General features: G+C 42.4%; 1 protein-coding gene across 1 annotated transcript in view; it reads left to right on the top strand.

The window, feature by feature from the left end:
• The window catches only part of NT5C3B (5'-nucleotidase, cytosolic IIIB), a 70924-nt gene extending 60357 nt beyond the window's left edge, over positions 1-10567 (top strand). The window contains exons 8-9 of the mRNA XM_069237659.1: positions 8430-8630; positions 10003-10567. Coding sequence (XP_069093760.1) covers positions 8430-8630; positions 10003-10113 — 312 coding nt within the window. The 3' untranslated portion in view covers positions 10114-10567. The remainder of the gene's footprint in view (positions 1-8429; positions 8631-10002) is intronic.
• Positions 10568-22867: the final 12300 nt, after the last annotated feature.

Raw genomic sequence — 22867 nt, 5'->3', positions numbered from 1 at the left:
TGCAGCAGCCTGCCCCGTGACACAACCGTGGTCCTACTTCAACCACCATCTCTGACAAACCAGGAGCCTACATGGCAGGTTTAACTTTTTCAGTAAATCTTGACGCTCTCCCGAGAGGTTTATCGACACTATTTAAATGTGGTGGGCACTGGCAGTGGTTTAAATGGGCCGGTACTGAGTACCAGCACTTTATTATTTTGAGAGGGAGAGTACCCGCACTTCTCAAGTAAAAAGTCATACTTTTCATTGGACAGTACGGGCACTTCTCGGAATCAAGCAGGTACTCTGGTACATAGTACCTGCACTTCTAATTTTCCATTTCAAGTACTGGGCTCTGGTAAACTCCGCTACGCAGCGGTGGGCAGAATTTTGCCCTAACTCCGGGTTCTAAGCAGCGGAGTGGAGTTTACTACCCACCCCTAGTTGCCTTACAAGGCTGCCTTCCAGAAGAAGATACAAAAGTTGGCCCGCTATCTCTGTTTCACACAATGACGTGCTGCCCCCTGCAGGACAGAATCAGGAATAGCGGAGCACAGGAAACAAGTCATATCCCATGTAAGTTTTGACAATGCCGGTACTTCATTGATTCAGCATGTACATAGCAGAAACCTTTCCACATTAGGGTTCATCACATCGCAGTATAGTTTCAGGAGAGACCGATAGTGGAAAAAGTTGGAAATATGCTGGTATGTCCTTTGTGTTCTTGTAACGAGACAAAAGGAAAAAGTTAAAGGATTAACAAGAACATTGAGTTTCACCTATGCTAGATATTTTGGCTTTCTCAATGTTTTTAAGACATGTTGCCCTGCAGCAACTGCGCTGCTATGCAGCATGGCTGAAAGTAAAACCATAATAAAGTCAACTCTGGCCACGTGATAGCACTATTATCTTTGTTGCGGTGCAACATGTCTAAAAAAAGCCAATAGATCTTGCATAGGTGAAACCATTGCCACTGCTTGTTTTTAAATATTTTCAGAACACGGGCACTGAATCCCCATGTTCTGTAATGGTGGCCTCAGCATTTATTCTGATCTTGCAGCCTATCAAAAGAGCTTGCTTCAGAAGGACAGATCTCAGTCTAGCGGGAGTGAAATGACCAATGGAAGAAAGAGCCTGCTCGGCCAATCGCAGTGCTTTATTTTGTAAAATCCCACTCCGGCAGAACTCCAGAGAGACCAATTGTCAATATATTTCTATTTTTGAACCTTAATTTCTCCAAAAACTACTGAACGCTTGTACACCAAATCACACAAAACCCACTTTCTGGGTAAAGATCTAGCTTTGTCTAATTTTCTCTATGGAAATTACATAAAGAAATTGTGATTTTGCACTTCCCCTTTATCTTGGCCCCTCCTTAACGGATCACCCTGAAACTTTCCATGAGGTGCATGAGCTTTTTTTGGAAAGTTTTGTGAGGGTTCTTTAAACTTCTTCAAACATATTGGGAAAATAAAGAATGCTTATCCTATGGAAAGTCTGATTTAAGTATAACTACACTGTAGCAGCAGCCACTGTGAAATATTACTTATACGCATATACGTGAAATATAGAAATTATTTGACAGGTTAAAAAAAACTCTGATTTGGTAATACCTTTGGCACTATTTGAAGAATTTGCACAAAGAGTTGAGATACCAAAACTGTGTTTAACTTCAAACTGCACATGCATCTGGCAAAAGACTGGGGCATATTTATACTGTTTGCGCCGAATGTGCGTAAAATTTTTTGATGCACAATCGGCGCAAACCCTGCCCCATATTTATACTTTGACCTCCGACCCCGCGGGCGTCAAAATTCCACCATGTGTGTCATTTTTTGGAAGGGGGAACCAGCCTTGCGTTAATTATATGCAAGGTAGGCGTTCCCTTCCAAAAAATGACTTTAAGGCCTGTGCCCCTTATTGATGCTCTGACGTCATTTTGACGCACAGGAGGGGGCAGGCCTTAAAAAACGACGCACAGCCTGATGGGCGCCGTTTTTTTAACGCCTGGGTCAGGGCAGGTGTTAAGGAACCTGTGGGCTCGGAAGGAGCCCAGAGGTGCCCTCCTCTGCCCCCAGGGACACCCCCTGCCACCCTTGCCTACCCCAGGAGGACACCCAAGGATGGAGGGACCCATCCCAGGGAAGTTGAGGTAAGTTGGGGTAAGTATTTTTTTCACTTTTTTTAAGTGTCATAGGGGGGCCAGAATGGGCCCCCCTACACAAAAGTCCCCTGGGCATGGCCATTGGGCAAGGGGGCATGACTCCTGTCTTTGCTATGACAGGAGTCATGTCAATGGAGGTTGGGCGTCAAAAAAAATGGCGCAAATCCGGTTTGAGGCCTGAATTTTGCCTCAGACCTGACTTGCACAGTTTTTAGACGCACAACCCCCATTTTCCCATACGCCGGCGCTGCCTGGTGTGAGTCATTTTTTTTTACACACACCTGTCCGCAGCGCCGGCTAACGTCATTCCATTAATAAGGCGCCCGCATGGCGCGTTGGAATGGCGTTAGCCGGCGGTAAAAGTTTTGACGTACAACTGCGTTGCCGCAGTTTTGCGTCAAAAAGTATAAATATGGGCCTTTGTGTGGCAATGGTTAGTTGCAAACTGGGTTTGCACAGACTTTGGCCTGTGGCTAGGCCACGCATTTAACTTCCGATGCACAAAACTGAAAGCCATACATAACCGTGCTAGCATGTAAGGTGATACAGCAGCAATGTCATACACCACCACACCTACCACTAACCCACCACACATATCCATACAACAGTAAAACACTTTTACCTTTTTGTCTAAAAATGAGTTAATAGAAAGCTGTGGTTTGCTTGGCTGGTGTGTGAGCTATGGTTTGCAGAGCCATTAATACCTGGGGAATTTCAGGATTTTTTTGTTTTCATTTTGGAATCATAACTGCACTTGTATATAGTCACTTGAAAAACACATCTATAATATATATCTAAAGTTACAACCAACATTCATTTAAAAGTAAAATGTCAGGAAATGAAGCAGTCAATGTATACAACCTTATCCCACTATTAAGTAGTTTGGTTTTTATTTTGATGCTCGTAGTGTTGAGCTAAGGGTCATAGTGTAAAATATGCATGTAGTTCATTTGTTTCATGCATGTTGTGTGTTGTATTAATTGCATGTCTTTAAACATTGTCTTTTTTAGTGTTGCTGGTGTTTATAGTATGGTTTATGTTGTTGTTCTGTACTGTTTCTGTGCTTTTTTGTCACTTTTCAGTTGCTGTAGGACCTGTATTTTAAATGTAAAGTATTTTATCTTTTGTTTATCTGTAATTTATTTATAACTTGGTTGGTTCAAAACGTGCAATTTTTTCGATGCACTTCATATTTGTATGCAAAATATTCAGTTATATTTCACGGTAAGCCAGACAGTTGCCATGAAGGATATTCAGCACTGTGTGTACATAATAAAGTATCTTGTTATAACCGGTCTCTGAGATATAGATCCTCCTCTAACGAATCACATAGATATATCCCACTCTATTTCTTTATTTTTTAACATAGTTGAGTAGAAGAACTGTTACTCGACAAACTCTTCAAAACGTGGAGTACTTACTGGGTCTCATAACAGCGAAATCTTTGTTATTGTTGGCTATTGGTACTAGTCTTATGCTCTTGAGGCAACTATTCCATGCTCCAGTTTCCTTGCAGTAGATTACGTTAATAAGATTTTGATGTGATAAGAGTTTGTACACTTGGCTGATGAGTAGATAGGCTAGAGGAGGTTAGTTACTGTTACATTGCAGTGATATGGTTTGAGAGAAGGAGAGGTTGTGGTCTATCGGGTGAGGAGCAAGTAGTTTGTAAAAATACAGTATCAGTGAGTAAGGCAGACAGCCATGTGACACTCAGTCAGCATGTCAAGCCTGTAGAGACTGGGTAAGGAGAAAGAAGAAGAAAAAATAGTTTTAAGTCGGTGTACATTTCTCATTCTTGAATTTGAAATAGAGTGGCAGGAGGCGTTTTGGCATAGCATGCAGTCCGATGATGTAAAAACTGTAGAAGAAGGATTGATGTATTTCTCGTGTAGACAGCTGTTTTATTCTACCTGTGTGGATGGAGGTTCTACAGATGCTGGCTGGCTTGCAGGCTGAAAGTGATTTTAATTTTGAAGTGTTTTATTTATTTATATAGATAGATAGATAGATAGATAGATAGATAGATAGATAGATAGATAGATAGATAGATACACATATACATACATACATATATGCCTGTTGGAGTGATGCGTTATTAAGACGTGTTTGGGGTGTGCTGCATTTGATTCTGATTGCAAGATCCTATTTGTTTACAGTATGTTATAGTTGACGTTGGGATCATGTGTTGAAATGTATGTACTGGTGTATATGAAATAGTTGATGATGTGTTGTTTGCATGTATTTACATAGATCGTTATTGACGTGATGTGTGTTAAAATTCTAGCTTTAGGATGCTAGGTTCAGCAATGTATTTTGCATATTTGGAAGCACTTTTAGGACATCGCTTGAATGTGTATTGTCATGCATAATAGCTGGAAATGTGCAAGACGTGTATTTCTGATATGCACATGTAGAGTATTCACAGTATTTATTTGGTATATATTTCCAGTGACTTCGAATGATACTTTCCATGTCCTGTTTGACAGATAGTGTCCCAAATATGGATATGGCATTTCTATGCGCACATGAATTATAGATTAAACTAGATGTATTTTTTCTGAAATGGCTGGTTCCCTTTTCCCCGTTTTGATCCACACCCATGGTCCTTGTCATTTTAAATGTGAGGGGAATTGATGTGGACATTTTATGTGTTCTAACGATGATCCCTTGTTAACATGCTTAAAGTTAGAAACATTGACCAGTGTTTGCTATACTTGATCTGTTCAACCACAGATGATATACTGGAGTCTATAAGGAAATTGTTGGGAATCTGTTGAAAATTGTTAAAGCTACAATCAAAGCATGACTTTGGAATGTTGCCATTCAGTATTGGAAGTCCAATGTGACCACAGGACTTTATCCTTCGTTGTTATGGTGCACAATCCACCTGTAGCTCAGGGAAGTGCACACCAGTTTACATGTTTTAGAACAGTTGCTTCTGCCAAACAGTTATTCAGATCTCCTCCACTCCAGTCTGTGCTCTCAGTAGTGCAACCGATAGTTCGAGCCTCCAACATGTTTCCTTTTTCAAAGTTGTTAAAACCATCACTAGAGGAGAAATGGCACAAAATAGCAACAAATCCACAGTCCTTTCCAAAGCCTTTTAAAATATATATGAAAAATTAGGTGTACCCTTTTAGAGTAAAATATCTGCTAATGTTGCATACCCTTAAAAGTACCAGTCTAGAGTTCATTTTTCGATCATATTAAAAAGGAAAGCAGTGGTGTGATCCAGGATACAGGGCATAACACAGTATCGATACTCTGGGATCAAAATGCATCTTATTGCAGTATAGACCAAAAAATGATTGAAGCAGCGTATTGTATCCAGTTAATCCTTCAAAACTGCAGCCGACATCAGAAATCGTCCACTGAAGTCAGTCAGGTTTCCTGCAGCATGCATACGGGTTCACACTGCTCACTGTTGAGATTTTTGTGACTGGGGCCAGATGTAGCAAGCTTTTTGCATGGCGCAGACAGCGAATTTAGCTGTTTGCGCCATGCAAAAACCACATCATGATGCTCATTCCCATTTTGCGAGTTGGTAACCTGGTTACTGACTCGCAAAATGGGAATGCGACTCGCAAATAGGAAGGGGTGTTCCCCTTCCCATTTGCGATTCGCATCGCAATATAGAATTGCTTTGTAACCGCGAACGCGGTCGCAAAGTAATTCGCAGTTACCACCAGTGTCACACTGGTGGTAACCCATTCGCAAAAAGGAAGGGGTCCCCATGGGACCCCTTCCCCTTTGTGAATGGCCCCGAATTTTTTTTTTCACAGCAGGCAGTGGTCCTATGGACCACTGCCTGCTCTGAAAAAAATGAAACAAAAACGTTTCATTTTTTCGTTTGTATTGCAACTCACTTTCCTTTTGTCTCCAGCAGGCCACCATCCCTGTGAGTGCTGCGAGTCGCAAGGGGGTCGCAAATATGCAACCCACCTCATTAATATTAATGAGGTGGGTCTTTGCGACCCCCTTGCGATTCGCAGATGGTGTCAGGGACACCATCCTGCATCCGGGTTTGCGACTCGCAAATTGCGAGTCGCAAACCCAAAATTTCGTACATCTGGCCCTTGGTCACTGGCACCAGCCACAATTAAAAGTATATGGTTATGACACATCAATCTACTGCAAAAATAATGAGATGACCAGCAGTAAATACTGCGCTGTACGTGTGTACTGCTGGATGAAGGAAAACTACCTCTGCTTCAATTACATCAAAATGTGTGTTCCAGTAGTGAGTGGTGCCCTGGACTAGGTGATCACTCTCTGTACAGCTCTAGCTCTGGTGTGAAGTAGAAAACCCTGCCATAATCTTGGATTTAACCTAATCTTCTAGCCCCCGCTGAACTAAGTGGAGATTTCCACAACTCTTTGTTATGCATGCACCACTACATTAATCTTTTGTTAACTCTTTCTCTCCTTTCATCATATTTTCCTTTGCATCACATTTTCTGATAGAGTCGGAACGCAAACTGCCAATTCCAACATTTAACCATAAGGAGGGGCTTTCCCCTAGAACACTTGACATTTTCATCAGTGAGGCCCAGTCTCTGGCCAGGCCATGCCAGTCCTCACCCAAATGACCTCTTGGTGCTTAAACACTGGATGGCATTACCAAACTGAACTGATGTGGTTTCCATCCACTATGAAGCTTCCTTTGCTTCTGCAGAGTTGAGCTCTGATTGAACCTTTTCCCACTTATGAACACTGATTTTAACAATCTCAGAAGGATGCTGAGCTACACCTCCGCAGTAGGTGATGTAAATTACACCTAAATGTCTTCACTGGGCATTCGATCCTTTAATCAGTTATGGAGGACACAGCTTCTGTAGTCTTACCCAGTGCTATGGTCTTGAATGAGGGAGAAGGGGACAACAAATAGGTTACCTATCCTTGCTGTAAAATATAGGACTTGAAAAGACCTTCAGCTTATGTATGATTTTTGTTTTTCACTTGCATAAGAGGTTAGATGCCCTGCCAGTGGGAAGCTAGCTATCTAACCTAGTTGTGGGGCATTGATTCCAAACAGAACTGTACTCCTTAGTGAAAAAAAGAACCTGGAGTCACCCCAGCCATGCATCTGCTCCTCTACCATTGTAAAGTCATGAATTACCTTTGACTCTTCACAGTTTTTCAATGTATGTGTAGGTAAGAGGCCAAGCGAATGTCACAGTGTAGTAGAGACACCTTCTTTTAAGCACAGGATTCACCTTCTTTGCTAGTCCACACAGAAATATGAAAGGCGGATTTCCTGTCACTGGATTATCTGACCGAGCTTTGTGCCTGTCTGTGTGGATTTGACTTGTATGAACCACATTATACAAGATTGGACTGGCCGTATAGTGTATGGCACATGGTAGGGTAAGGGCCATGGGGCTCCTTTTAGGGTTTGCAGGGTGGAGGCATTGTCAGTGATCCAGCCTGGAAAACATTCCTGAGGAACACACACAATGTTCTTGTGGACACAGCCACATTCTTCAGCAGAGTAAATCACTTTGTATAACTGGGGGCTGGCATGAAGAGATTTACTGGTCTGTTTTGAGATTCCAGCTGACTACTAGTACCAGCACTCAGCACAATCTTAATTCACCAGCTGTTTTGTACAGTTAGCCTTATCTGCTGAATGTATTAAATTGTCCTGTTTTTGCAACCCTTGTAGCTATTCCCCGGGTCTCAATCCAGTAAGAAAGCTGCTGCTAAAAGAGGAAGCTCTCCCAGTGAACGTGGGTGTTTTAATATGTGTAGCGCACCTTAGTCCAAAGTGCTGGGCACCCAGGGTAACTTTTGTTTTGTACTTAGTTGATAAGTCTTCATCACCTTGAAAAACAGCACTGATGGATAATGATAACACCTTTTGCACTTGGGAGTTGAGCTACAGCCCTCTATCACATCCTTTTCCTCATGTGTTATATTTTTGTTTACTACTTAACGTAAGTCTTTTATTCATTGGACAACCATAATCGTGTGAATGTATCCTCAGGAGAGGTCATACCTTTAATGTAGTGAAGTAGCTTCCTCATACACTTGGGACTCCTCAAGTGCCGAAGAGCTGGTCCAAAACTCAGTCCAATGTCAGACACTTTACTGACTTGTACTGACACAACCCTATCCTTCTGACCTTGTATAGACCACAGTTTGGTTGAGCATTATCCTGATCTCGCAGGACCCATCTCCCTCTATGAAAAGCTTCTGCAACCTAAGTAGTACAGCTTGTTAAGCTCACACTAGTTATTAACTTGTGCTTACAGTCTTTCTGCATTTTATTTTGATTGTACAGGGTGTGTTGATCGGATTTAAAGGGGAACTGATTCACACATTCAACAAGGACAACTCTGTCTTGAAGGACACTGAACATTTCAATCAGCTGACCAACAGGACCAATATCATTCTCTTGGGAGATACAATGGGAGATCTGACCATGGCAGATGGCGTGACCAATGCTGAGATCATCCTGAAAATCGGATACCTGAATGACAAGGTAGGGGATGTGATGTCTCTGGTGGTGGCTCTGGATTTGAAGTGTTGAGTAAGTGGCACACCGTTTCTGTGTTAACTTACTTGAACCTTTCACATACATTTTGGTTGGTAATTTAAGCCATTGATTACTTATAATTGGATTACTTCTAGTTGGGCAATGGTTCTATGACGCACAGGCTTTCCATTCTATCAGACAGAACACTGTAGTAATGTGCAACTGTCTTGTGTTGTCAGTGGTGCTGTCTAACAATTAAGGACAGGTGGCTTTGCAATTTTCTCGGGCCCCACGTCAACAAATAGAGAAAAGTCTGATACTGACTAACAAAATCTTATATCTTTGAAAAATCTTGCTTCAAAATACAAATAATCAGACCTTGTTTAAATTGTAATTACGAAGTAGAATCAATGGAGTGATTTGACCAACATTCTGTTGGGAGGTGCGATGTGAGTTGAGGATAGGATGATCAATGCAAAAACATTACTGATTAGATTGGCAGGTTCATCGAAACGCCAGACTGAAAATTTCCTGTTAAAATCATACAGCCAAGATCTGTATGTGAAGCTGATCAATCTTAACCCAAGGAAATTTGCACCTTTGTGTTGGGCACTGCTAACTGCTTAGCTTTGCCTTCTAAAACCAAGCTGAAACATCCTTTGTAGCCGACTGACTTGCTGTTACTTTGGTTCTTTCTCCTGGGTGATGTAGGCAGTGACACTGGAATACTGATATGCTCAGTAAAAACATCAACCATTGAAGGTATTTTTTTTATCCAAGGATTATTTCACATGGCTCTTTCAAACATAATTGTAAAATATGTGATATATATACAGTAAATTAAGACCTAGAAATAACACAAAGGAACGTTGAAACAGAAAAAAATGGGTCTTGCAAAATAAATCTATCAAACCAGTTGCTATTCGAAACATGTCTATTTTCTGATTGAAGTTGTGTTCAGTTCACCATGCGGTGCTGAAATGCAGGTTTAAGAAGTGTTGGATCACATAGTCCAAAGTACAAAGTGAACATACTGTCTCCAGGACCTAAGGTTCTGAAGGGTTACTGGTAAGAGCAGTCATCCTTACTTATGCATTAAACAGCTAGGTTTACTGAAGCATCATGAAAAGAGAATGATCTCTTACATCACACATGTATACTGTCTGCGTCATGCCAGAAAGCAAATCAGTGGCTAAGTACAAAACAGTGACCCTCACCTCAAACACTCGCTCATATTTGTAAGTATCCTGCAGAGCTTGAGACCGCACCTTCTGGCCCGTTGTTTAGGAGACAACAAAAACATAATGAGAATTGTATTGGGTTGCGTCGTCATTACTTTCGAGTAACATTGCATGCTTGTCCTGTTCTGTTTCCACAGGTTGAAGAGCAGCGCCAGATGTTTTTAGATGCCTATGACATTGTGCTAGAGAAAGATGAGACGCTGGATGTGGTCAACGGAATTCTGCGCTACATAGGAGCCAAGAATTAAAGAGCAAACTGTCTCCCACTGCCTGACATGCATGCTGAACCCCCTGGACTGAATCGTTTGGAAGGTTGCATGCACGAGATGACATCATTTACGCTCCAGATGCTGTCAGTACAATCTTGATAGACAGCGTTTTTTAAAATAATATATAACAGAACGATTGTCTGTGCTGTTATCACATCAGCCTGCAGTTTGCATAGAGAGGTGAAGGTGCTCCAGCAGATGGATGTCCTCTTGTGCATCTGCAGTTCCAGCTCCTCCTGGAAATGAATAGCAATTTTAATGTACTGTTCTATATTTGGGTAAGAATACCTGTTGGTGTTCTTGTTTGTAACAAAGGACAAACGAATAGGTTGTTCCTTGTAGGAAACTTTTAGACACTCTGTTTCCTTTTACATGTCATTTGTCTGTAAAATAGCAAAATACATTGATTGTTTTAAAACATTCAAAATAATAACCTGTTTTGTTGGTTTTTAGTTTTTCATGTATGAATGCCTCTAGCAGGGTTTATTAAACCAAAAGGTCGGTAGTCCAATGTGCCACAGGCTGTTTAAGGTCATCTGTTGACAGTAGCAGTAGCTATATTTAAGTGGTAGGTTTTGCATTGCTTCTAACTGCCGGGTTGGTAGCTATGGTAGTAGTAGTAGTAATCTGGTTCTCCTATCTTTCCAACCGACTTCCGTTTGTTTACATTGACACCTTCAGGTCACAAAATATCCCTAATGCCTGCAGAGTCCATGCGTGTTCCATACTGTCTTCTGTCATCTTCAACCTTTACACGGAGCTGCGTGGTGATTTACTCACCTATAACAGCATTGAGATTCACTACTACTTGAAAGTTTGCTCTGCTTCAGACATCTAACGCCTCAAACACTGCTTGCGTATCATCTAGACCTGGATGTCCAGTACCTACCTGAAACTTAACCCAACCAAGACACAATTCCTGTTTTTTGCCAAGAACAACAAACAAGATTCAGTACAAACCCAGCTCACTGACATGAACCTGGACGACTTCAACCCCAACTTTCACCACATACCAAATCACTTGGATTCACACCATTCTCACTCTCAAGGTACACCATGCCAAAAAGCAAAGATGGCCTTGTACCAGCTCTCTCTTGTAAGGAAAGGCAAATCATCTCTTCCACACAGCAACTTTGAAACAGCTGCTCAAGCCATTGTACTTTTGCATCTGTATGATGGTAATGCCCTTCTCCATGTCTCTTCTAGGGACTGAAGAAATGTGATTACACCACCCCCATCGTGATGGAACTTGATTGGCTTCCTTGCCGACCTACACCATCTTCAAAATCAGCAGCATCTAATTCAAAGCTATCACGACCCACACCCCTGATTATCTTGCAGACAAACTCGCTGTATCTGGTGGTTCTTGGCATGCCCACTGCAAGGACAGACTGCAGAAATTACAACAACAATTAAAAAACAAGACAGCAGGCCTTTCCCATCTATAAACCCAGGATCTGGAACAAAATCTCCATATCCATCAGGACCACTTCAATGCTGCATCAATTTAGGAAACTGTCAAAGACTCCCCTCTTTAAAGAACAAAGAATTACAATGCATTTACCAATCACAACCCAGCCTCCTCTCCTATTTTTGACTGTATGCTTGTCTCTCACCTTGTACAGTGCTCATCTGCCTATTGGCTAGGTTTGTGCTATAGAAATACCATATGAATACTAAATCTGGTAGGTCAGGACCAGAGATGGACAATCTGCTGCTGTACCTGTCTGCAGTAGTACCCTAGAGGAGAGTTTGCACTAGCACAGACCATCTGCACCTTCCAAAACTCCAAAATGTATTAATGGGATAGGCAGCCGGAGCCCACATGCCTCCCTATACTGCTTCATCTCCACTATATTTTTGGGGCAAGTGGTGATAGCATTCATCACTTTGGGCCTCATTACGTGTCTGGTGGTTACTAGACCGCCAGACTCGCAGATGGTCACACCGCTGCCAATGCAGCAGTCCAACCGCCACATCAGCAGTCCAACCGCCACATTACAACCCTGGCTGCCAGGGAACCGCCAGCTCTGCCAGGATTGGAGATCTTGGCAGTCTGGAGGTGGCAGTGGTCCTAATATGCCAGGGCAGCGCTACAAACAGTGCTGCCCTGGGGATTACGACTCCCTTCTCTGCCAGCGGTTTCATGGCGGTACCACCGCCATGAAAATGATGGTGGAGAGCAGGTGCAGGGGGCCCTAGGGGGGTCCTGCACTACCCATTCCAAGTGCATGAGCAGTGCAGGACACCCTACCCAGCACCCTCGCAATGTTCACTGTCTGCTTTGTGAACATTGTGACAGTGAACATTGGGAGAGTTCTGAAGGACCCTGCGCTCTACAGCCTTGCCACTGGCCCGATTACACGCCGGAGACAATGCTATAGGCTGTTTCCTGCTAGGCCAGCGGGCAGAAACTCAGGTTTCCACCCCCTGACCTAGCGGGAAACTCTTAATGGGGCCAGCAGGGAGGTAGCCAGTATGGCGGCAACCTCCCCGTTGGACGTTCAGCAGACCTTGTAAACTGTCCTCCTACCTCATAATCAGCCCATTTGTCTTGTGTAGCATAGTCTTTCTATATGTTTTGGGGATGTTACATATCACAGACTTTGCTGCTTGTTAACATAGTTGATATGTACTAAATGGGTTTGAGTGTATGACAGAAATACTATGCCTTGGTTTCGGGGTTTCATTGACATGGGTTTCTTGCTTCTCTCTTGTTGTCTGAAATGATATGTGCTAAGTTATCACTATTCTGCTATTCGTGTTGCCAAGATGAATATTTCCATTATCTGCAGCATTTCATGGTAGCTAGAAATGTAATTGCAAATTGACCTTTTGCAAATTCTGTGTCTGCAGAATTAAAAGATACAATGTAGTAACTTCTGTATGCTTCCAAATAAACTAATAGGAGCACCTTTTTTTATCCTATGCAGAATCCAAGTGCGAGGGAGCCACCACTTGCTCCATTGATCTTAATGCTTGAAAAAAGTAGCATTGGGGTGGGATTGGGAGATTGACAGGTTGCAATAGAGCCACTGATTATCAAGGCTCTAATATGAAGCATACTGATTTGCAAGAAGGCTTTACCTGACTCAGCAAATAATATGAAAAAATATTACGATAGGTTTCATACTGATACACCAAGTTGTGAGTCAGCTAAGTATTTAGGGATTTAACTAATAAGTTAAGGGTTTATGATTAATGTCTGGCATATATTTAGTTTTTCAGTTATTTCATTTTTTGGTGCTGAGCTGTGTAATATTATGATAATAATTCTTAGTCACCTGACTTGGTTAAGAACAGCACCTAATACATTTTAATATGCTGTATAATTCCACTGTTTATGTGTGTCCTAATTTGAGGTTTCAGGGTCGGGATCTTCAATATCATCTGCAGATATAAGAGACTGATCTGTCTGACTCCTAACACTTCCACTCTATTAGAACATAATTCATTTAGAAGAGGTGAGAGACACCTCCTGCTGTTCCTTTTTCTGAAATGTTCATAATATCCTTTTGGGTATTAGGAAATCTACAAGGGCCCATATTGCAGTACAAGCACACCTTCTTGTTTATGCCACTGCGCACCTTAAAACAGGTGTGCCAGGTTCAAACAGGGAAAGTGTGCCCTATTATGGTGAATGGGCAGCCTTGAAGTCGAACTGGACTACAGGCAGCACATTCAAGTGAAATATGGAGCGGCTGCTTCAACGCCTCTCTGCGTTTCACTGTGCAGGCAACAACCCGCCTGCACTTCCAAGAGGAATGAGATCCTCTCGCAGGCGGGTGCAGTGAGTGACCCTCTTGCTCCCCTCCAGAGGGGAACACCAGCCCGGGAGCACATAAACATATTACGCCACAAAGGAACTGTTGTGAAGCATTACTTAAGTCCTCAGCATACACTCATGCACTTTTCATTAGCTCATACTTTGCATTAACCACACCTTAACACCTCCCCGCAAAAAACTTACTTCCTGTTCAGTGTCTGCCCAGAACCATGAGGATTCTAGTTGCATAACATCAAAATGCTACATCTCCCCCTTTATTAAATGAAAGGGTGGCAGACCTCACCAATCACATTTCTTCAATTAGTCGATGAGGTGCTCTCACTTGTCTGCCAGCTTGGGTGATCAGAGATGATCAAGGTACATCCTGCGACATAAGCTGTGGCGCCTAAGCCGAACCTGCCGGAGGGGTCGCTTCCTGTATGGTTTCAGAACTCGACATGTCTCTGTAGATGTTTAAAATGTGAGGTGTCCTGAGTGATGGTACCATATGTTCTTTGCACGCCACAGCCTTTATTGGATCAGCAGCAAACCGCCTGTGTTTCTACTTAATCGATGCCCAGTCTCCTTTTTTTTTTTGTCCTCATTCACTTGACCGGCAACATCCGATCTTGGAGGCCTTGTCCAAAGATCCTTTAGCAGATTTTTGACCTCTTCTTGGAGGCTTCGGTCCGGAATGGTCTACTTCTCTGATTAGGAGTGCTTTAGTGCACACCTTCAGTGTATTTCCCAAAACCGGCCCAGAATGTAATCATAGGACAAACCAAAAATTACTTCTTTAACCATCTTCTTAATGGTTCCCCGAACTTATAATCCTTCCTCCCTTCATCCGCTTCCCTTGTATCTAATACATAGTTATATCTTAACGAGTCTTTCCACTCTGACATCATCGGGGGGATGCGCTTACCCATTTCTTGCATATTTCCCTCCTGGCCAATAACATCATAGAGAACAGAAGTTTAGCGCTATTTCTATTCACATTCCTTGAATCCAGCTGACAACCAAAGATGACCCATATAGGGCTTACCTGGCCAATTGATGGTAAGACCTCCTTCTAGAACAGACTCAGCTGTGGACACTCCTAGAACATGTGCAAATCATCTGCCAGTTCTAAGCCACATTTTGTACAACTAACCAAAGCATCTTGCTTCAGTTTGGAGAGTTTCTCCAGCGTCCAAAAAGCCCTGTGAATTGAAAACAGATGATTCCTTCTTAAACAAGCGGGTTTAACTGTAGAGTACAACAAAGTAACAGATACTTGCCATAATTCTCTTATCTGTACTCCTGGCAGACAGTGTTTCCAAATTTCTTCTGAAATCCCGTCAACAGATTCCAACAATGTCCAATACCATCTTGCCACTTCTTTCTTGGTCTGCTGAGTATTTTGTTGAAGTAGTTTTTCCACCTCGTTCGAATCACCGACCTCTTCTTTTACACTCTTTAACCAATTCCTTATTTGCAAGTATTTAAAGTTTGAAAGGTTCCCATCTACCTCCATATTGAGATCTTCATACGAGTTTAAACCCTCTTTGTTACACAATTGTCCCCATTGCACTAGTCCTGCCTCTTTCAAATGTAAAGCCAGGGTATCATTGGTCTATTCTGGAGAGCCCGGCGAATCCCAAAGAGTTGCGTATTTACTATAGTATGGTAACTTAGTGGTCCTCCTTACCTCATACCACAATTTTACCGAGTCCTGCATTATTTTGAATCTCTCCTTCTTAAAGTATTTAGGGTCTCCAAATTTATATAACCCCCGCGTTTTATCATTAAATTCCATCATGACTTTTAATATCTGTCCTAATTCTGAGGTCCCTGATTCGTACAGGGCCCCTTTTATGTTTTAATGAAAAAAGCCCAGGCATAATATTGAAGATCAGGTAGTGCTAATCCCCCTTTCTCCTTCCTCCTTCTCAATTTCTTCCATGATATGCGTACTCCCTTAGCAGCCCATACAAAACTAATAATTTCACCTTGTAATTTGCCCAGCCATTCCTTATCATATCTTAAAGGGTCCCGCATTAAGGATAAATAACAACTTAGGTAATATCGTCATCCTATTCTGGGGAGAGAAAATCTTGTAAAAATGCCCAGTCCCCTTTGTCAGAAACTGTCTCCTGGGCATGGCGACGCTGATCTGGGTATGTTTTCATTTTATTTTCCGAGCAGTGTCGGTGTCTCGCATCTTGTCAGCACCCACTGATCGATCCGGGGTCCATTGAGGTAGTTCTGTTCTGATGGCTTTCCGAAATAGCAAGGTGGCTGGACTTTCAGCAGTTGTGGAGTGAGGAGTTGAGCGATAGGCCTGGAGGGCCTGACACATGGCTTGGTGCAGATCAGTTCCCTCTATGGACGCTTGTTAAATGACCCTCTTGAGGGTGCCCATAAATCGTTCGATTACGCTAGTGGTTCTTAACCGTTTGACGTCTATGGACCCCCAATGTATCATTAGTGGAAACTGAAGATCCCTCACGGAGTCACTACTGAAAGTCAGGGAGCCCAGCCTAAACATTGTTGGTTATTTGAATCGCAAAAAAAAATGCACAAAAAATACAGAAGCAAGCATTCATCAAGCACATACACAAATGGTAACACATTTTATTGAATTTCCTAATATTAATAAAAAATACAGTTTTTCATTTTAATAGGAAGGTTGGAGAGCTTTTCCAAATGGAATTGAAGCCACACACCACCCATGCTGTTTTCTGTTTGATGCACCTGCACGGCTCCCACAAATCAATCTGAGGATACTAATTTAATTTTTAGCCTCCAATTTCAAATTCCTTGACATTTCCGGTACTTTTAAAAATGTTCAATTTTACATTTAACCACTTCATTTATATCTACTTTATTAATCTGTTAATATTATTAATTTAATTTTCTAAGTAGTCGCGAACCCGCTGAGAAGGCTTCACAAACCCCTAGGGGTCCCCAGACCACAGGTTGGGAAACACTGAACTACACCTTTGGCTTGAGGCCAAAGGGGTGTTCTCTTTTGGTGTTTGACGTTGTCGTACAAGAATGTATTTGAACTCTTTGCTGTTAAAGGTCAGGCTGTTTAATTTTGCGGATACCCCATGTTGCAAAGATGTCAGCAAGCACTTCTATGACTTTCACATGAGTTGCTGAATATAGGACTTTCACCTAAGGAAAACATGAGTATTCATCTATGACTACCATCAGATGGTGTCCTTTTCCTAGTGGGCCAGAAAAAGTTAACGGCAATTATCTATCCAGGCATGGACAGGAAGATCAGACATTGTTACAAGTCACTCTGTCACCACAAATGCACATGCAGCATGCCTTCAGCTCCCTCTCGACTCACTCATCTAGCTGAGGGAACCAAACTCGATCTCTTAATGCTCTTTTGGTGGCTACAACACCATGGTGTCCTTCATATGCCAGCATGATGACCTGCTGTATTAGGCTTCCAGGTATGACAATTCTCGGACCTATTAATAGTGTGCCTTTTTGGGTGACTGCTAGCTCATCCTGCACATTTCTGAACTTTTGAAAATCAACATCATCAGCAAGGAGCGAGGTACTTCTCCTCCATGATTGTGTGGTAATCTGTTCTTTGACTATGCTCATGCCTTTATCTGTATTGGTCACAGCAAGTATTTGTTCCACAGATAGAGCCACTGGTGTACTGGATTGCACAATAAAGTTGAGATATGCTTTAGCTGTCTTGGATGTCGAACTGTAATGATCCTTCCCAATTTGTGCACAATTTCATAGTCATATTCTTGTAGTCTTAACTCCCACGTCTCGATGCAAAGGGGCATCTTAGCCTTTGGGTTTCCAAACATTGTAAGCAACGCCTGCTTTGATTCGTGACAATGGTGAATCGATCTCCATAGAGGAATACTTGGAAGTGTTTGCAGGCATACACCACAGCCATACTCTGTTTCTCTGGCTGAGAGTAAGCACGTTCTGCATCAGGCGGGCTTCAACTGGCATAGTCCATAATGTGTCTTTGAGCATTTGGACGGCCATTGTGTTGAGCAAGGATTGTCCCTAGCCCTACTGGGCTCGCATCAACCGTTATTTCAGTATGTAACGTAGAGTCAAAGTAGGCCATTTTCGTTGCATTCTCAATAGCATGTTTAATATCTTTGAAACTCTGGTCTTATTCTGGAGACCACTGGAATGGTACATTTTGCTTTGTCAGGTCTATTAATGAGTCACTCAGTGTAGCAAAATTGCAAATGTATCTTAAGCAATTACTGGCCATGCCTAAATTGGATCGCAGCATGGTGACATCTTGTGGGTGGGGGGGCAAGTGGATGATAGTGCTTGCACATTGTCGGTGTCTAAAGCCATTCCCTCATCAGAGAATATGTGCCCAAAAAACTTGACTTTGGTCTTGTGAAACACACACTTTACGGCATTCAGAGTGAGACCTCCATCAGCAAATAGCTGGCACACTTGGGTAAGGGCTTTGTCATATTCCTTTTGTGTTCTCTCAAAAACTAGTATGTCATCACTGTAATTGAAATCATGTGTGACAGGTTGGATTACTGGGTAACTAACATAATTAAATATCTCAGCAGCCGAAGGTACTTCAAAACTCTCTCTATTATATCTGAACAAACTAACATGAGTTGAAAAGGTTGGAATGTACCTGCAGTTCTCCGATTCAAGTTGATGGTATCTTTGGTTCAGGTCTGTTGCATCATCATGTCGGCTGTGTGTGGACCAGACTGTCTCTCCCTTTCAATGGCTTTATTTGCTTAGCATATGTCAACGCAAATGTGCACCGCTCCGCTACTGTCCTTTCTAGGGTCGAGCCTGCGTTGCATGCGCTCGCGCATGCGTATCGCAGCGAGACGCTTTAGTGTTTAGAAAAGGGCTCGGAGCCCTGTCGACGTCACGTCAGTGTTTTTCATTGGTTAGTGGGCTTGCCTAATAAAATCTGCTTGCTTTCATTAGTCGAAGGCATGCATACGTCATGCCTTTTCCGGTGGCTAGCCCTCCTCGAGCGCAGCGACCAAGTACAGAAAACATGCGAGGCTCGCTGTTTTCTGTCCGGCTCGTGGACTACTTTTTCTCATATTTACTAGCGCGATTTTGCTTGGCAGAAGTCGAGCGCTTTACATAGTTAATTGCACTTTTTCGGCTTACGTACATAAATGCACTTTTGCCGATAGGTGAAAAGTCGGGTTAGGAGTTTACAACACTATCAGCTCTAACATGAGCAAACGCGAGACCCGTTGCATTGTAAATGCTTGTTTGCTACTGCTACTATAGGCAAAAACCATGGCATAGGGCCTGTGGAGCGTTCAATGATGCCATGTTTTAAAAAGGCTTCCAACTCTTTCTCTACAGCTGCTTTTAGATGAAAAGCAACTTTGCAGTGTCGCTGAGGAAATGCCTTTATTGAAGTGAAGCTGCACTTTCATTTTCATGAGTTTTGCCAGGCCATGGATTAACAACGGCAATCAGCTCATGATTTTGGACTGAGGTTGTAGTTGAGGGGTATCAGTCCCATGTCAGCAGCAGTGGCTAAACTGAGTAAGCAGGCACTCAACGTGGTCCCTTTTAGAACCTGAATGACGGCTTGCACCAATGTCTTTTTATGTCGCATTGTCACTATGAACGATCCTGGACTTTGCAAAGGCTCAGAAGCAACCCAAGTACACACCTTCATGCCTGATAGAGTGAGACGAGGCACAGGGCACAGACTGTTAAACTTTTGTACTGGAATTATATTAATTGATGCACCACTGTTGATGATGAAAGTTACTTTATGATCGTTCACTTTCAGCTTGATTTTGGGAAAGTGGCCACATTTTATGTCAAGACCGGAGGCTCTTATTATGCTTATTTCTTGCTTTTATTTTGAATAGCAGCACAGTCAAGAAACGAAGAACACCAATCCCATAAAGGCCCGAAAAGAGATCGGGCCAATGGGAACAAAAACAGACTAAAACGGACCAATCAGGGTCCGACATAACCAATATATAACTATCTAAACCACGACCAGTCCTCTGTTCTTGCTGCTCGCAGTCAAGATAAGTATATATTGGTTCTATATATCTCTTTTTTTCTTTGCTGTCTGGTATTAGAAATGTATGCCTTATTATTTGCTTATTGTTGCTTACACTGTATGTATTAGACGTAACTTGCCTTATCGCTTCGTGCAACATTCTTCCCCGCTCGCGGTCCCATTTGGTGCCATCCGGCGCCCGCTGTGCCTTTTTTTCTGCTGTCGGCGTTCTAAAACGCCTCGCCTCAGTGCTGCTTTGTGACGCGCTGACTAAAAGCAGAGGATTTATCTGCTTTTGTCAGCGTTCATCTGCCTTTTCTCCCCGACAAAACCTTATGCTTATGCTCCAACGTTTCCGACAAGCACACTACACGTCTCTGGGTGTGGCCGTCTCATTCTCCTCCGAAGGGGTGTGGCCTTGGCCTTAAACACACCCTCTCTTTGTGTATCTCCATTTTAACCCTAATTTTGCTGGTTTCTTTGATTTTCTTTGTTCATTCACTTAAAAAATGGATTTTTCATCCTTTTTTCAGGACAATGACAGTGAGGATGAGTTCAAATCGAATTTGAACGATTTTATCCAGTCCACTGTTGCTAAAGCCGTTTCTCTTTCCATGAACAGGGTCACAAAAATTTTAGAAAACTCTGTTTTATCATATATGTCAGAATCTACATCGGCTCTAACTGCGGGGGAATGCAGTAAGCGCAAAGCCACGGTGGCTTCAAAAAATCAACAAACACCCAAAAAATCTGCGCTTTTGGATAGTGAGTCTATCTCACACGAGATTGAGGACGAAGTTCCTCCCAGGCCTCCAAACAAGGAGGGGAAAATTACGGGACAAAAGAGCAAAAGAAAAGTAAAGCACATTAATAGTGCACAAAAGATTGTGATTCCCGCCATCCATGATACGGATGATGATTCAGATAAAGATAAAAATATTTTTGATGATGATGACGATGATATTTCGACTCTTGGTCTGGTCCTCCCCCTAAGAGACAGAAACCGGTGGTCTGCAATGATAACCCTTCAACCAAATCCATTTTGGACTTGGAGGGTAATCCTGTGTTTGACCCAAATCTGACTCATCATCCTAACTCCACAGAATGGTTTCCGTCAACCCATGTTGGAGACTATATTTCGGCAAGATTACGCACTCCTTTAGATAAACAAACTAGATCAAAACTTAAGGCGGAATGTCCTAGACCTGTTCTCCCTCTTCACATCACTGCTACTCCCTCGATAGACCCTTCTATGCTAACTTTCTTCACAAAATTCAGCAGAGATTCACGGAAAGGAGTGGCTAGGGCCTGGTCTGTGTGCCAGGATAAAATTTTGGACATGGTGGGTCCTCTATCATTGATTTTTGACTTGGCTGAATATGCCAGACTTGAAAATGTGTCCATCAATCCGGAAGATTTGTCCTTATGGGTACAAAGAGCTTTTTGTTTGTTGGGTAATGCCAATTCAGCTATGACCCATGAGAGACGTAAAAGATTACTACTGAAACTAGATACTAAATTAGCAAACTTAGCTTCAATGGATCCTGGCATGAAAGCCGCCGGACTACTTTTCGGTGATTCTTTCATCAAAGAACTGAGCAAATACGTAACGACTTTTGCATCCCTGGATAAGGCACACCAGTCCTTAAAGAAAGTCTTTTCCAGTCGGGTTTTTGCCAGGGCCGGTAGAGGTAGGAGTTGCTCTACCGGCCGCTACCCAAGATCTCTGGGTTTCCGAGGCTCCTAAAATTCCTACAACTCCTACAATTCTCCACAGGATTTCCGACCCCAGTTTTACCCTCAGAGAACCAGAGGTTTCAGGGGAAGGAATCAATGTTTCCAGAGGTCTTCACAATAGCAAGTAAGTGTTCCTTTTGGCCATCTTTCCGTTGGGGGTCACCTAAAGTTTTTCCTTCACAAATGGGAATCTATAGGTTCAGACCCATGGGTTCTAAATACAGTTCAGGATTAATCTATCGAGCTTTACGACATTCCTTTTCAAACATCTCGTCCCCTTCCTTTAAATTTCTTGGCAGAAATAACTACTAGTATCTCAAGAGGTTCAATCTCTCCTTCAAAAACATGCAATTCAACACACTCTTTTACACCCCTCTGGTTTTCAAAGCTCCATCTTCTTAGTTCACAAGAAAAACAAAAAGTTGAGACCGGTCATAAACCTCACGGAGTTCAACCATTTCGTGGTTTATCGCCACTTCAAAATGCAGACCATATTACATCTCAGGGATACCCTCCAACAAAACGACTGGATGATTCGTTTGGATCTACAGGATGCTTACCTCACCATCCCTATTCATCCAGATCACAGGAAATGTCTTCAATTTCAGTGGCAGGGTTCAACGTATCAGTTTTCTTCCCCTCCTTTCGGTCTCTCGTCAGCTCCTTGGTGTTTTACCAAGCTCATGAAACCAGTGGTCTCCCATCTCAGGACCCTGGGTATTCGTCTCATTATATATTTAGACGACATTCTTTTAATGGGCCAGAATCTTCAATCCCTCCTTTCTCAAATGCTTCTGACTTGTTTTTTTCTTTCGGATCTGGGTTTTCTAATAAAATTAAGACTTTCCTTCATAACTTACTAGGAAAATCTACATTATATTTGTCACTCTGTTTGAGTTCTTTTTTTGAACTGTGGTCTTCTTTACAGGTAGCCAACCCCTCATGTGCATGCCATTTTTTGGTAGACACCATCAGTGCACATTTATCTTCTTGGCTGGTACTCGACAATGACGTTGAAGAACTTTTGTACAATAACGATTGATTTTGCCTGGTTTCTACATGTAACTGATGTTTCTTTTCAGCTTTAGGAGTATGGCGCAAATGTTCCTGTAATGTTCTCACAGCCGTTTTCTCCTGCCGTCATGATGCATTTAATTTCTATTTGGTTTGGCACACAGTTATGAAATGGTTCTCTTTCACACAACCTTTGCAATCGTCTTACA

The sequence above is a fragment of the Pleurodeles waltl genome, chromosome 6 (genome assembly GCF_031143425.1).
Source record: "Pleurodeles waltl isolate 20211129_DDA chromosome 6, aPleWal1.hap1.20221129, whole genome shotgun sequence".
Classification (NCBI taxonomy): Eukaryota; Metazoa; Chordata; class Amphibia; order Caudata; family Salamandridae; genus Pleurodeles; species Pleurodeles waltl.
Note: the sequence above shows the minus strand (reverse complement) of the source record. Positions and strands in the feature narration are given on the sequence as shown.